Source organism: Phyllosticta citribraziliensis (assembly GCF_038025025.1).
Source record: "Phyllosticta citribraziliensis strain CPC 17464 chromosome Unknown J3D65scaffold_5, whole genome shotgun sequence".
NCBI classification, from domain to species: Eukaryota; Fungi; Ascomycota; class Dothideomycetes; order Botryosphaeriales; family Phyllostictaceae; genus Phyllosticta; species Phyllosticta citribraziliensis.
In genome coordinates this window covers 1,576,542-1,591,113 of record NW_027117342.1, presented here as the reverse complement: position 1 = coordinate 1,591,113, position 14,572 = coordinate 1,576,542, and the positions used below count along the sequence as shown (strand labels likewise).

At 55.2% G+C, this 14,572-nt stretch overlaps 5 protein-coding genes and 1 non-coding gene across 6 annotated transcripts; 3 read left to right on the top strand and 3 right to left on the bottom strand.

The window, feature by feature from the left end:
* Window positions 1-744: 744 nt before the first annotated feature.
* On the top strand, window positions 745-2,280 carry J3D65DRAFT_676619 (beta-1,3-glucan-binding protein; the record flags this gene model as incomplete). Its single annotated transcript, XM_066803616.1, has 3 exons — window positions 745-1,259; window positions 1,311-1,366; window positions 1,418-2,280. 3 exons carry the CDS (start codon window positions 745-747, stop codon window positions 2,278-2,280), a joined length of 1,434 nt encoding a protein of 477 aa, XP_066656260.1.
* A 1,164-nt stretch (window positions 2,281-3,444) lies between these two features.
* J3D65DRAFT_t58 lies at window positions 3,445-3,529 on the bottom strand. Its single transcript has one exon. It is a non-coding gene; the product is annotated as a tRNA-Gln (tRNA).
* Window positions 3,530-6,104: 2,575 nt separating this feature from the next.
* J3D65DRAFT_334876 (Poly(A) RNA polymerase cid13) lies at window positions 6,105-10,310 on the bottom strand. Its single transcript, XM_066795443.1, has 4 exons — window positions 9,166-10,310; window positions 9,038-9,109; window positions 8,767-8,985; window positions 6,105-8,718 (listed from the first exon to the last, which is right to left on the bottom strand). Exons 1-4 carry the CDS (start codon window positions 10,118-10,120, stop codon window positions 6,185-6,187), a joined length of 3,780 nt encoding a protein of 1,259 aa, XP_066656259.1. The 5' UTR covers window positions 10,121-10,310; the 3' UTR covers window positions 6,105-6,184.
* Window positions 10,311-11,185: 875 nt separating this feature from the next.
* On the top strand, window positions 11,186-12,166 carry J3D65DRAFT_645595 (Isochorismatase-like protein; the record flags this gene model as incomplete). Its single annotated transcript, XM_066802218.1, has 5 exons — window positions 11,186-11,217; window positions 11,369-11,454; window positions 11,586-11,724; window positions 11,771-12,034; window positions 12,088-12,166. The coding sequence occupies 5 exons, from the start codon at window positions 11,186-11,188 to the stop codon at window positions 12,164-12,166; spliced, it is 600 nt and encodes a 199-aa protein (XP_066656258.1).
* Window positions 12,167-12,639: 473 nt separating this feature from the next.
* Window positions 12,640-13,535, top strand: J3D65DRAFT_334995 (uncharacterized protein). The gene is made up of 2 exons (XM_066795444.1): window positions 12,640-12,832; window positions 12,899-13,535. The coding sequence occupies exons 1-2, from the start codon at window positions 12,792-12,794 to the stop codon at window positions 13,332-13,334; spliced, it is 477 nt and encodes a 158-aa protein (XP_066656257.1). The 5' UTR covers window positions 12,640-12,791; the 3' UTR covers window positions 13,335-13,535.
* Window positions 13,389-14,564, bottom strand: J3D65DRAFT_622423 (cytochrome c-like domain-containing protein). The gene is made up of 3 exons (XM_066800070.1): window positions 13,987-14,564; window positions 13,633-13,727; window positions 13,389-13,521 (listed from the first exon to the last, which is right to left on the bottom strand). Exons 1-3 carry the CDS (start codon window positions 14,245-14,247, stop codon window positions 13,473-13,475), a joined length of 405 nt encoding a protein of 134 aa, XP_066656256.1. The 5' UTR covers window positions 14,248-14,564; the 3' UTR covers window positions 13,389-13,472.
* Window positions 14,565-14,572: the final 8 nt, after the last annotated feature.

The following is a 14,572-nucleotide window of genomic DNA, read 5'->3' as shown; positions in this document are numbered from 1 at the left end:
GCCGTAGTCGCGGGACGGTGTTGAAGTTGTGGAGATGAGAGGTCAGATATAGTGACGCGACGCTAGAACTAGTCAAGCGGCCGGCGCCAAACCGACGACAGACCACTTCCGTAAGGGGAAAACACCTACTCTGACGTGCAAAGTCAACGGATGCACCATCTAGATCTCGGCTCCGAGTACACACAACAGACCATAGCTCTCTGAGCCAGCCACAACCTTGAAGCCAGGCGTACAACCGTGCGTCTCTTCTATTCTCGTAGACACCAGTGTGATTTGCCGACGGTGTGGCTCTCAGTATGGCTGTATCGTATTCAGTCTCTCTTATCGGCTGTTGCTGGTCGTTGAAACTATTATGACAAAACTTCAGAGCACTTTGCGAGCAGCGTGTATTCGAAGCGCTGTTCTGATTGTCCAGGACTCAAGACCAGATCCTACGCTAGATGTCGTTCATCGGAATGCTGTGTTGGACGTCGGAAGTCAAGCGGAGAAAACGTCTGTGGCCGCGCGGAATGCTCCCAGCTCATGGCGCCGTCGTGGACCTACTCGCAAAAGATACGACCGGGGCGCGCTATTTGCTTGGCCCAGTAACGACTCCAGATAAACAATTGCGGGCATATCAATGGCGATTTCCTTTGCCTTGCCCATGTTTATAAGACCCTGTTCTAGGCGTTAGAGAAAATCCCGTGTACTATCCAATCTTTTTCCTTCTTTCAACAGCTACTTTTTTTGGTTGACCAGATCATCATGGTTCATGATGACGCATATGCCGACTCGCTGCGGACACGGTCGCGGCATCCATCCATGGCCAGCGGAATAAGCACTCTTCCTGGGCATCCGGGCTTCCATGGTCATGGCCCTGTCAATCCCTTTGCTACACCTCCTGTATCGACTCCGGTGACCAGGCCGGTCACCGCCAGCGGATCAGCGGCGGCATCGCTCTTCGAATTCAACTTTGGAGGCTCCCGTTCATCCATTCAGGGCAACGGAGGAGCTCAGCCCTACTTCAGGTCGCGTCGAACTCCGAAAGGCAGCGTCGAGACACCGCGAGCTTCGGGCAAGAGTTCCAAGGACAAGTGGCTGTGGATAATTCCCGTCATCGGTATTCTCGCTGGCTTTGCCATCAGCGGAGTGCTCGTCTATTTCCAGATCGCGGAGAATCTGTCGTCCAAACAATACTGTTCGATTCTCAACGAAGACTTCTCATCGGGACACATTGATCCTTCGATTTGGGAGACAGAAGTCCGGCTAGGAGGCTTTGGGTGAGTGCATTTCTGGATCTTCAACGCAAGGCTGTCGCTTACATCTATCAGCAATGGCGAATTCGACGAAACCACTGCCGATGAGTCAAATCTCTTCATCAAAGACGGTAACAGTACCAATCCACAAGGCTTTCGACCACTTCTAAGACAATAGTTAGGTCAACTTTACATCAAACCAACCCTTCAAGATGCCGCTCTAGTGGAGCAGAACTCAGTCATCGACTTGACAAAGGCCGGCAGCTGTACTTCGGCTGCTTTCCTTGACTGCGTGGCCGCGACAAACGTCACCAACGGCACAATCGTGCCACCTGTCAGGAGTGCGAGACTGAATACCAGGAAGAGTGCTTCGATGAAGTATGGACGCGTCGAAGTCCGTGCCAAGATCCCGCAGGGTGATTGGCTTTGGCCCGCCATCTGGATGCTTCCCACCAACAACGCGTACGGGGCGTGGCCAGCCAGCGGAGAGATCGACATCATGGAGTCTCGCGGAAACAACTACACCTATCAGGCGACTGGAGGCGGAAACCAGGTCGTTCAAGGCACGCTGCACTGGGGCCCAAGCTCCGATTACGACGGCTATTCCAAGACAACCGGAGGCAAAGTTGCGCTGCACTCTCAGTACGGCGACAAGTTTCATACGTTTGGCCTCGAATGGACTGAGAAATACCTCTTCACTTACATTGATTCCCGTCTCCTTCAGGTTCTTTACATGAAGTTCGACAAGCCTTTGTGGGACCAAGGCCACTTTCCCATAGCGGATACCAACGGAACAAGGTTGACAAACCCATGGGCCAACGGTGGATTGAACGCGCCTTTCGACCAAGAGTTCTACTTGGTCTTGAACGTTGCTGTTGGTGGCACGAACGGTTGGTTTCCTGATGGCAAGTCCGGCAAGCCGTGGATTGACAACTCGCCGACCGCGAAGAAAGACTTTTGGGATGCCCGGAACCAGTGGTATCCCACATGGGAGAAGAACGGGCAGATGATTGTCGACAGCGTCAAGATTTGGAAGGAATGTTGAGTGTTTGCTTAGCAAGGAGTTTGGCGTCCAAGGTTGACCTTTTGTCTAGATGGATCACGACAGAACGAAAAAAGTGAAAGAACGGCGAAGCCGCATGACGGCTGTAGATGTAATAGATAATCCGATGTCGGTCGCTCATCAGGTGCATCAGAAACGATGCTGTTTTCGTGATCCCTGTAGACGTGGAAGACCAAACACTCGTGCCTGCAATATTCCGATTTTCCTGCGAGGGCATTGCTCGCTTTGCGTCTTGGGTCATTACTTTGAGTATTGATCCGCTGCACCAGCCTGCATCCAGCATCCTTCAACATGCTGTGCTGCTTGGGTCGCGCCTGGGTAAGTCGAGGCGCGTCTCTCGGCTCGAATACGACTCGGTCCACTGTGTGGTTCTACGCTTGGTCAGTGGCTTGTCTTGCGTAGCTGCTGCCGGCGCTCGGCTCATAGCTTACCTTGCGGATAGTCTGGTAGCGATTCGTTGGGAAGACGTTGAGAGACTAGCAGAGCCACATGGCGTGGAGTGACCCATGGGGCCACCGCCATTCAGTTGTTGACCGTCGGAGCCACGCGGCTGAGAGGGCGCGACGCGAGCGGGGGAGCATTGCCGATGGTCGTTTGCGCACGGATGTTGTTCCGCTACGCTCCGCTCCGCTCCGTCCCGCCCTAGGCATGTCTGTCCCGCCCACCATAGTGCTACGTTTGCGCGCCAAAGTGTGTCAGGCAAACGCAAAAGAGAAGGTTTGAATCCTGTAAACAAAAGGCTTACCTGTTCCACTCGTTCCGGTCCGACCACCGTACAAATTCAATGATCATGAGCCCAAAGTCATCCTCGCGTCCCTACCCTGGAGGCTTTTGGATTTCTTTGTTCTCGAAGCTCTTTGATCATCTGGTCCGGACAAGCCAAGACACAGAGTCTACGCAGCCAGTGACGCCAACAACCCAGCTTATCGAATTACTCCTAGCAAGTCGCCTCGTCATGAGGTTCGATTTCAGATAGAGATCTCTTTTCGGTCCGCCAATCCATATGCACATCCGCGGCGCTTCCCACGCTCCATAGCTTTCCAATTCATTTTCGAATAGTGATCAAGTGATGGGGAAGTGACCATTGACGCCCATCCTACCTACAAAACGCTCACCAGCCCACCAAAAAGCAAAACAGCAGGCAAAAGGTCCTACCCGGGATCGAACCGGGGTTATGGGAATACTCTGAAGATCTCAGAATCCCATGTGCTAGCCACTACACTATAGAACCTTGAAAATTCTACAAATGCAAGCACACTATATATTCTGTACTGAAGACAATTGCCGATTCCACGGCAGCCACAGTCACAGGGTTGAGCCGAATCAGGAGGAAGGCATAGAAGGAAACTCCGGAATGCGTTCAGTGAAAAATTGGTTGCGGGGGCGGTTTGGAGAAGAAGCCGGGGAATGAGACGTCATTGTGGCGTGTGGCGCCGGTTGGTGTGGCTAGGGGTTTAGCGTTGGGTGGCAGCGCTACCGGTAGTCCTTCCGAGAAGAGCATGAAAAACGACTGGTCAAAAAACATGGACAGTCGAGGGATCACAGGGACTCAGCGTGTGACCCAACGTTTCCGGAGTTATAATAAAGCGACTGCAAATGGTTAGGGGGAAAGGAGCAAGCCATGTCACTGCCCGGATTCTAGAAGTCATCAAGCCTCAGTGCAGCACAATCGACTCGCTTACACGCTTTCATTGGCACTCCGCGCCTTGCTCTTGTTTACCACCTTCTTTTAATGATCATGCATTGACTGGGCAAGTATCACTTGCGTAGACCTAGCAGATCTCTAAAGCACATAGTAACGACAATCATCGTCACACCCAACTTTTCTCCTTGTCCTTTCCCCCTGGCCAACTACATTGCCAGCGTGCCCACTACAAGACCCTTCCTGGAGAGAGACGCACAATGGATGTCGCCTTCCAATCGCCAATACAGCTGCTTCCACAGCCCACCCCGCAGCCCGACAGTCAGTCCGCCCACCAAAAGAAGAGCGTAACGCAAGAGAGGCAGAGTGTCAAACCCGATCTACATCAACGTACGGCAAAGATGAAACAACAGGAGCCTGATCTTTCTCTCAAGATGACAATGATGAATGCTCCATGGTCGTGGCTCTAGCATACGCGTACGCATGCCTTCGTGTCATCGTCTTCGTGTGCTTGTTTGCGTGCTGATTCGCTTGCGCCTCCGCTGGCAGACAGTACAGTACAGCGCGCAAACAGTCTTTTTGATGGAAACAGGCATATCTGCTGGGAACAATGATTCGGCAGAGAAGTCAAACCGCGCAGCTTCACGTTGACAAGAGAAGAGGAAAAGCACGCAACAAAAAGAGCCCCGGAAAACTGTCAAAGCAAAGGCAACGATACAAACCTGCTGGGGCTAGTAATGGCAACGCAAAGTTCATACGCAAGACGAAAAAAAGGGGAAGACACAACAACAAAGGCCCACCCAATCAAAATTCTGCCGCTGCCGCTGCCGCTGCCGCTGCCGCTGCTACGCAAATTGAAAGCCGTAGTGACGCAAAGAAATGAAAGAAGCAGCAACAACCCATAGTAAACCAATTCGTCGCGTCCACGCCATCATGTGCGCTTTTGCGTCTTTGTCTGTACTGTATTGACCCATAGAATGAAGAGAAGAGGTAGGTAGGCAGGCGCGTGTCAGTCCTGCGCCGTCCATCCGTCCAATTGAACAAGCGGCGATGCCGTTTGTTGCTCGCGGGACGAGGCGAGGTGTGCCGCAGTACGATGTCAGGAGGCTGTCCAGCCCGGCCCGCAATAGCCACAACAGCGGAAACCCATCCTCCTCGCGCTTTTGTACAAATGTGCATCCATCTCCTCGGCTGACCCGTCGTCATCCACGACGAGCGACGCACCCCTCTTCAGCCACTGGAGATGTACCGCATTCCATTCAATCCGTTCAAACCGTAAACCCTAACGCGCCCTGCAATGTGCTGATGATTCTAACATACGTATGCCTTGATGCATGGTGCTCGCAAAGCTCAGAAGACTTCAGAGACGACCAACTGGAACGAAAAAGATGAAAAAGAAAGGAAACGAAAGAAACGAAGAAAGGAAAACGAATTGGTATCTCAATCTCATTCGTATCATGGTCGTCAGCAAAGTGTTGATTTCCAGATTGTACAAGAGGACGGTGAGCCCAAATCCGTCCAGGAGCCGGATATAGTCGCGCTTTGAAGGGAAAGGTGTTCCACCCGTCAGTACCATCACCATCCATTCGTCCGTCAAGCTGCGCAAACCGGCGGGGGTCCTGACGACGGAGCTCTTACGTGTTTCCGCCGTTGTGATCATGAACCCCATCGTAGAGCGTCTCAAAATTTGTGCCATGCGTCCTCCATGCCGTGTGCTGTGCTTTTGTAAAACTTTTTTAGATTTCTCGTCGGCCTCTAATGCTTTATGGGTTTCCTCTTTCCCATTTTTTTGAAGAAACAGTCGTTTTGCCCTTTTTTACGACCGTTAAATGCCCATCATGCACGCCAATGCTTTCCACACATTTTTTGTCGCTTTTCGGCTTTTTCTTTGTTATTTTCCAAGGCCACGACGCAGGCTCTACGCCTCTGTGCGCCATCAAGCTGACGTAACCCCTCGCCTCACCTGCAACCGGCAGGATCTTCCAGACACGAACAGTACCTGGGAATGGGAGCGCCGTCCAGACTTTTGTGGCAATTTTCCTGTGGTGAGGAGACGAATCTGTATTGATCCAAGGTCCCTGCATGTGCACGATCGGCCATCAGCACCTAATCTTCACAAGCTCCAAGTGTGCGGCATGGACAATCCAGATGACTGCCAACATTATCGTTTTCGCATGGGCCAGGCCTTTGATCCCGGGTCGACCGGGCTGCTTGAAGTACCAGAGTTTTCCAACCCAAATGGATTTAGCCACCCTTTCGCTCGGCTTCGTTGGCAGGGGGAGGTTCTCCGCCAGACTTGCTGGCATTCGATTTGGCACGCCTGCGTCCTCCCTTCTTGCCACCACCACTCCTTTGCCAGCCTGAGGAGTTTGTTCCAGATGTGGCTTTGTGTGATCCCTTGTCATTCCAGGTAGGATTGTCCTTTTTTGGATGTTGCCCTTGCTTGGGTACATGCGCGACCGGAGGACTTGTGCGCGAATTTGGGTGAGGTTTCTCAGCGTTGGTGGCTACATATTCCCCACCTACAGGAAGACCGTTTGATGCGTGTGTAGCTGTCACAGTACGGCTGGCTGTTGGCGAAGGCGTCCGCGTTTCTTGAACTGGCGAAAGCATCGGCAGAGCCGACTGTTGGACTACGTGAGGAGCAAGGGCGAATGGATCCATTTGCGAGACGCCGTTGGTGTTGTGTTTAACGCGCCACGGTGGGGTAGCGCTGTATTGACCTTTTGGCGACACGTTGCCAGGGGAGTGGTGGCCACCATCTCCATTCGTTGTTGGATAAGCCGATGGCACGGCGGGACCTGCAGAGGTATAACCTCCAACCGCACCTCGAGGGGTGTTGTAAGACAAATCACCATTCGATCCATCGTTTTCGCGGGAAAAGTGACGCCTCAGAACCTCATTTGCGTAGAGCTGGAACTGTTGTTCTGGCATCGGCATTTCCATTTGAAACGGTTCATCCGGATGCTGCGAGACTCCGTTTGTTGACGATAACGAGTCCCTGTCCGTGATTGCACCTGAGTCGGTGCCATTCGCAGGACCTTTGTTTTCTTTCCCCTGGGATGCACGATATGAGCCATTCACTATTACAGGTCCTGAGTCGGCCGGAGGAAGCTGCACCGTGGCAGGCTTCTCAGATGGAGGCAGTGGCCCGGACGTCGCCGTCGCAGATCGCAGGCCGGCTGAAGTACTTCTGGAGTGATTTCTCTCGCGCGGAGGAGAGGGTGATCGGGACACTTGCAGCGAGATCGGTGGCCGCGAGGCTTCAGAATCTTGTGATAATCTTTTCCGACGCTGGACTAATTCCTGGAATGACGGTATCTGCGGAACGGAATAGTCCTGGAGCGGGTGTGAGCGAAATTGCGGAGACTCGCTCATGAAGTAGCCGAGGTATTCCTTGGGGGAGCCATTCTGGGCCGGTTCGCGAACGACACCGAAGCTCTGTGCCTGGGCTGGGACGTCCACGGGTTGCGGCTGAGGATGTTGAGGGTCCTGCGAAGAGCGTGCAATCGGGTAGGCCATGATGTGAGGCGGGTATCCTGGAATTTGTGGGTAGTTTGGTATCAAGAAACCACCATTTTGATCCGGTCTTGCTGGCTGCGAGTGAGATCTTACGGCGCTGTTTGCAGAGCTCTCTGCAACTGATGCGCGATGCACTCCACGTCGCACGTTCGGAACACTCAATGGAAGCGAAGGCGAGGACGGATTTGTTCGGACGCCATCCTGAGAGTTTGTCTGGGCCATCTGTTGGGCATGGTCGTAGGGAGGATATGCGTAAATGTACCCAGGTGGCATGATGGGCGCCGTTGCAGGTGGATCATTGGGATCCCGCGAACCGTGAATCGTCGCGTACTGCGTTTTTGGCGGAGATCCGTGGCTCGAGCCGTTTCTGGCCTGAGCCTGCGCTTGAGCCAGAGCGTGAGCGTGTGCAGCTCGGGCTTGGGCTTGCGCAAAGAGCTGAGCCTTCAAGTTGTGCTGCTGCATTTCCAGCATCTGGTACTGCTTGTAGAGCTGCTCGTGCAACGATGCCCCTGTCGTTGCAGCAAAATAATCCGGCGCGGCTCCAGTCAACGGAGGGCTAAGGAAGGGAAAACCATTGGTGTAGGGTGGCGCTCCTGACGCTCTCCGATCACCTTGGCCATTTCGTTGGTTGTAATGATGCCTTCCACCGCGTCCACCGCCGCCGTTGCGTCCGGGTCGCCTTGAGGGTGAGGTGCTGTGGGTCAAGGTGGGTTTGGGAGCTGCTGGGGGCTTTTGGAATATTGTCCTCTCTTCTTTCGGATACACATACTGCTCGCAAGCTTTGTTCAGCTGCCCACCTTCTGCGAGATAATCAAAGGCCTGGCGGATTTCCAAGTGGATGCCACGGAAGGCGTAATCGTCAGCCGAGTTTCCAAGGTTCCGGGAAGTGTTAAACGGCTCCTCAACACACAATCGGTAGCGGCCCTCTTTCGTCCCCCCGGTAAGATCCCAGCCTTTTTCTCGTCTGGTCAGGACCCGCCCTTGCCGGACAGAGATGACATCATCCTCATACTCGAATTCGTGTCCGTACAGACGAAAAAAGTGAAACAAAAGTTGGCCCAAGGTCTCCTTATTGGCGTCTCCAAAGCCGCGGACTTGGTCCAGATCATCGAAGAACCCAGACTCCTCGCCAGTTTCTGTCGGGTGCTTCTCAAAAGGCATCTGATGCAGCGATGGTAGGATTGGTGGATTTCTCGTTTGGAGAAAATTCAACACCATACAGATCCACGTGTATGAGCTGAGTGTTCCACCCAGAGCTACGCGGACGTAAGCTTATGCCAGTAGAGTGTTTGCGGAGGACGTACCAGCATCATTCAATATTCGCCGCTTGGTCCAGTGCTTGACAATCATCGTGAGCGGACGGACGCGATCGTCGATTTGGACGTAAGTCTTGATCATGCGAGTGTTTTCCAGCGCGAGGGTATTGTTGACGTTCATATCACAAGCCAGCTCGAGCTCTGGATCCCAAACCTTGACTATGGGGACCTTTGCGGATGCGACGCATACCACCTTGCTCATACCGTCTGAGCCTTGATCAGCGGGGCGGATTGGACAAGGAAAAGGGCTTCCACCTACGTTTTGCTAGCGCCTCCGCCAACATATGTACACTTTCCAGCTTCTTCATTGGGGTTTGAATGCAAATATCAACTGCGAACAGTGGTCAGCCACCTTCATGTTTCGGTCGCCAGACCTGGAACACGTACCGTCAGACTCGGTGGTACATAGCAGGTTACCAGAGGAGCCAAAGACATGAACCTTGAACTCGTTTCCTGGCCACTCGCTATGCAGTATACGGCCGAGCTTTTCCACAAGCCTCCGCCGTCTATCTTGGCTTTCACCGGAAGGCAATAATCGGTCGTACAGTTCCCTCATGTCGCCACTGAGTTTCTCATTCTCGTCAGGGTTGAGGGAAGCCTTGGGCGGCACGGCAGCCTTTTCGAGCATGTCCGAGTTTTCGTACGGTATGCGGCGGCGACCAAAGGCGATTCCCGTCTCGTACTTGCACTTGTAGGGCTGTTTTCGCAGCGATGGCAAAGGGCCATTGGCCTCGCTCGAAACGGACCTGGGCGAATGGTTTCCGAGGACGCCATTTGGCGAGGGAGTTCTTGAGCGGAAGGCGAGGTCGCGCGCATGTTGGTGGGGTGTCGAAGGGACAGAGTTGGAGTGGTGCGAAGTCATTGGCGGGCGAGGGGGAAGGGTCGACTTGACTCCTTCGATACCCCTACTCGACATGTTGGTTGCAGGGTCTGACGTCACCTGCGATGAACCGCTCGTAGCACGCTCCGCCGCAACGTTATTCCCATCGAGTTGTTGTGGCGACCTGGTTGATTTTGCGTGGGCTTTGTTGGTATTGTGCGGAGGCCCCGAAGCCGACGGCCCGGGAAGCTGTTCTTGAGACACGGTGATGGCGGGTGGAGGGAGCGAGCGGAGAGGAGTGGAGAAGCGGTCGCTGGCGTGGACAGAGTGGAGCAGGGTGTGGCAGTCCAGCAAATGTGCCTGCGCGGAGGGCGAGACGAGGTGCGGATGCGGTGCCGAAGTGAGTTGGTCCAGCGGCAGGGAATGACCTGAGTTTACCCGGCGCGTGAAGAGACGGTCTCGGGTATCCAAGATGCGGTAGAGATGGCCTGGGTGTGCTTCAGTATCGGTGTATTCGCCCATAAACGCAGGTCGGTCGACGGATCGCGAGGAGGTGGAGGAGCGGTGGGGAGGAGGGCGAGGGCAGGTCGACGACGACAGCGAAGGAATTGCGTACCGGTCGCGAGGCGGAGAAGAGTCGGGCCACGGCAGAGGGTGCGGAATTGTCAGAGGCGCGCGATGGTGTGCGGAGCGAGTGAAGGGGTGTGGATGGAGGACGGCAGGCCGTGGAGACGCTCTGGAGCCGCTTGCCCCTGCTGAGTGGGCGGAGGAGCGTACAGACGATGGTGGCAGCACACGGCGGCTGAAACGAGGACAGGCAGCGTGCGCACAAGTCGTTCGGATGGAGGAGTTGGAGCGGGAGGAGGCTGAGGAGAAAGAGGACAGCAGTGGACAAGTCGAGGCTTAGAGAGTGGCAAGCAGGCTACGGTGCGGTGCGGTACGGTGCGGTGCGGTACGGGGGAGAGGGGGACCGGGAGGTGTGCGGGCAGAGGGTGGTGAGGGATGGGTTTGATAGTCGTAATGCACACAAGTTGCGCAGCGCTCGCTAAGTCGCGGGCAGTCAGTGCAGAGCAAGCCGGAATTACGGGAGCAGCGAGTGACGGCTGGAAAGGACGCAGAAAGCCTGACCGTCCAGAAGGGGACAATCAAGGGTCTGCGATGATTGTCCGTCCGTCCAGTGGCAGACGGGAGGCCGACCTGACGCTGACCTGAGGGAGAAGAAAGCCGACGCTGGCCACCCACGCACACGGCAGAACGGAAGCCCTCCCTCAAAGGAAGCATTCATGGGCGTCGGTGCCACAAAGCAGCTGAAGGGGACGGAACTTGACATGAAGCCTCGACGAGAAAGCAACCATGCCCCCGGGCCTGGACCTGGACTTGGAGCTGGACTTAGACCCAGGCTGTCCGTGAATAATAATGCATCATGTGTTTCATGCTCCTGTCCACACGTGAAGCTATTCTGGGATCCGGATCGGATGGAGCGCTGGACTGGACGGCAGCGACCGCCCAACGGCTAGCCTTCCTGGTCGACACCTCTACTCTACCTTACACCACATTACAACCGTACCTTACATTGCCTACCTCACCATGGCTGCCACTCCGCTCCGCACTTTGAGTGAGTCCCTAGTCTGCCTGCCACCCGTCGACTCGATGCGCTGACACCGGTCCCCACATCAATTAGGAAACACGGCCTTGTTGTATGTCGAATTCCATGGCTATGCCATGGCTATGCCATGCTTCCCCACCACTGACTCTCGCCCGCCATGTCAGCATCTGCGACTTGCAGGAAAAATTCCGCCCTGCCATCCATGAGTTTCCCAGGGTCATCGCTACCGCCCAAAAGATGCTGAGAGCTAGTAAATCGTCCCTGTTCGCTCGTTTCTCCTGGTGGAACGTGGCTCATGGTCCATTCACCCTGATCCCATCTCCCTCCGGCACTGCCCTGAGACGCCCTCTGCATTCCCCAGTAGTGACCAAATGACTGCAGGCCAGATTCTCGACATCCCCGTCTTTGCCACCACGCAGAATCGCGCGCGCCTGGGCGAGACGTGCTCAGATCTTCGTCTGGACGTTCCAGGCGGCTTTGCAACAAAGATCCACGCCGACAAGACGCTGTTCTCCATGTGGTAGGGCTGAACCCTTGCTTCGACCCAGTCGCTGCTGACCCACCAGGACCCCCGGAGTCAAGACCTTCTTTTCTTCTGGACAGAAGCATGCAGTCGTCATAGTCGGCATTGAATCTCACATCTGCGTCCTGCAAACGACGCTCGACCTCTTGCGCGAAGGTCACAAGGTCTACGTGCTCGCTGATGGCGTTTCCAGCTGCAACAAAGAAGAGGTCCCGATTGCCCTAGCAAGACTGAGGGCCGAAGGAGCCACAGTCACGACGAGCGAGAGCTTTCTTTACGAATGCATGGGCGACGCAGGAATCGCCGAGTATGATGAGATTGCCGACATGCTGAAGCGGTTCCGCACTGACGCTCGAGCAGGTTCAAGGAAATGGCCAAGCTGGTCAAGGAGACCAAGGAAAGCACTTCGCAGACGCTCCAAGCGTTGTGCAAGGCCTGAGGCGCAGCGAGTACAATCTCAGACCGAAGCCATGTCTTGACGTGTTTGAACAGTTGGCAGACGACCGTTTTCTGCAAGTAGACTACGTATCCTTGAAATGACGATGCTTTGTCGTTGGACTTGTTCCTGGTCGATTTCTGGGGTCCCCACACAGCGGCGAGTGGGACAGGGGACCAACAGCGGCCAGCGGGAGATCGCGCCGCAAAGCTTGTCTTGTCATTGCAAATGGCGTGCTGCACATGCACCATCTTCTTTGAGCCGCAGCGAAACATTCCAGTCTCGCGCTCACACGGCCGTGTCTTGAACATCCTCTCTATCATCAGACATGCGCACCGTCTCGTCTGAGCTCTTCGGCTCTCGGATATTGGGCCCGCCGCCCGCGGGATTTCGTCCGCGACTAGTGTCGTGCAGCTCACATGTCGCCCCAAGAACAGGTAAGGAGAGTACGACGGGAACGCGCGCGCCCGTGCTGCTTGCCTTGGAGGAAGGCAGCAGTCTCGAAACGTGGAGAACCGGGCGGAACTACGTCCTCGAGACGACTATTTACAGGCCAATTGCCCAGAGCCATATCACTGCTCGTCTCTCTCAGCACTCATCCAGCAATTCGCAGTCTTGAACCATCTCAATGGCGCCTCTCATGACAATCGACATCCCCAAGGAGTACGGGTAAGCATCGCTCGACGTCGCCCCCAAGCCACCACCTGTACCTGTCTCTTACCCACAGCTGCGCAGCTACGTGCTCCTCACGGCCACGGGGTCGCTCTTCCTCAGCACCTGGCACGCGTTCCGCGTGGGTCCCTTCCGCAAGGCCGCCGGCGTCAAGTACCCAGCGCAATACGCCTCGAACGAGCAGATCCGCGCCGAGTCCGACGTCAACAAGCAACAGGCCATGCACCTGTTCAACTGCGCGCAGCGGGCGCACTACAACTTCATCGAGAACCACGCGTCGTTCCTGACGGCCCTGTTCGTGGCTGGCGTCAAGTTCCCCGTCGCATCCAGCATCATGGGCGCTTTTTGGGGTGTTGGCCGCGTCTTGTACGCCACGGGATACACGCGCAAGGACAAGGAGGATGGCAAGGGCAGACTGTTGGGCTTCTGGGCCTCGCTGCTCCAACTTGGCCTCATGGGCATGGCGGCCAAGGTTGGATATGATGTTGTGACGGCTTGAACAGCTGTCACTGTTGACACGAAGCCACGGAGTATGACACGAGCATAGCGCAGCGAGGGAAAAAGGAATTAAACCAAAAGGAAAACACGCAAATATCAAGAAGCATTCCTGAATTTTGCCAGCGCATCACCCATCCATTTATTTCGTGGTGGTGGTCGACGACGACGACGCTTTTTCCTGCAAGAACCTGACGAGCAGGACATTCGACTGGTCAGCCCTGGTGCATATCACGACAGACACGAGGAGGAAGGAGGAGGTGTTGGGGGGCCGAGAGTCCAGCCACTCCTGTTGTACTCACGCCACAATATCAATCCTGTCCCTCTCACTTTCCACCCCCTTGAACGGCTTCTTGGATCCGGGGACGTAGCCTCGACAGTCGGCCAAGTATGCGAACTGCAGTGACGCAATAGCGGCAGCGGCCTCGATATCAGCACGATCTTTCCTTTTTTCCCCCCCCCTTCGCTGCCATCGAGAGCCAATCAAGATGAAGAAAATAACCAAACAACAGGATCATAGAGCACCCCAGTTAACACGCCGCAGCTGCCTTGCTCATCTTCGACCAACATCTTCCAGCCGCGCCCATTCTTTCTCCAAGAAAAACACCAAGGCGAAAAAAGGAAAAAGGGAAAAGGAAAGAAAAACACTGGCTCACCAACGTGTCCCGCCCCCAAACGACGCCGCCATCGCCAACCCGCCTCATGGCCTCGCTCGGCCTGCTCCCAGGTATCCGCCCCGCTCGCGCGCCGTACGCCGCGTCGAGCGTCGGGCCAAACTTGTGCGGCTGCCCCCGCTGCACGTTGTGGCAGTGCGCGCACGCGGCGGCGAAGAGGGTCGCCCCGCGGATCGCGTCGCCTGGGGGTGGCGTAGGGGAGAGGTTGTCCAGGGTTGGTTGTTGCTCGATGGGTGATTCCATGGGTGGGTTGAGTTTGATGGTGGTTTGCTGCGTATGGCTTGGTGGGGGGGGTTTTTTTGGTGGTGGGTGTTTGCGTTCACGTGGAGTGGGGATGTAGGATAAGATGCGGGAATGGGGGAGAGCGCGTTGCCTTATACTTTGCGGGGAGGGGTTGACTTGTCGTGAGCTGTACGCGGAGACGCGGAGAAGGAGTGAGTATCACACCATGTCAGGTCAGAGGTCGGAAGAGGTGGAGGTGGTGAAGATGGATGGGGAACGTCGAGCTGGATAGGTGCAAGAGCTTGGTGGTTTGTGTGGTTTGTACGAGCATCATGTCGATATCTTG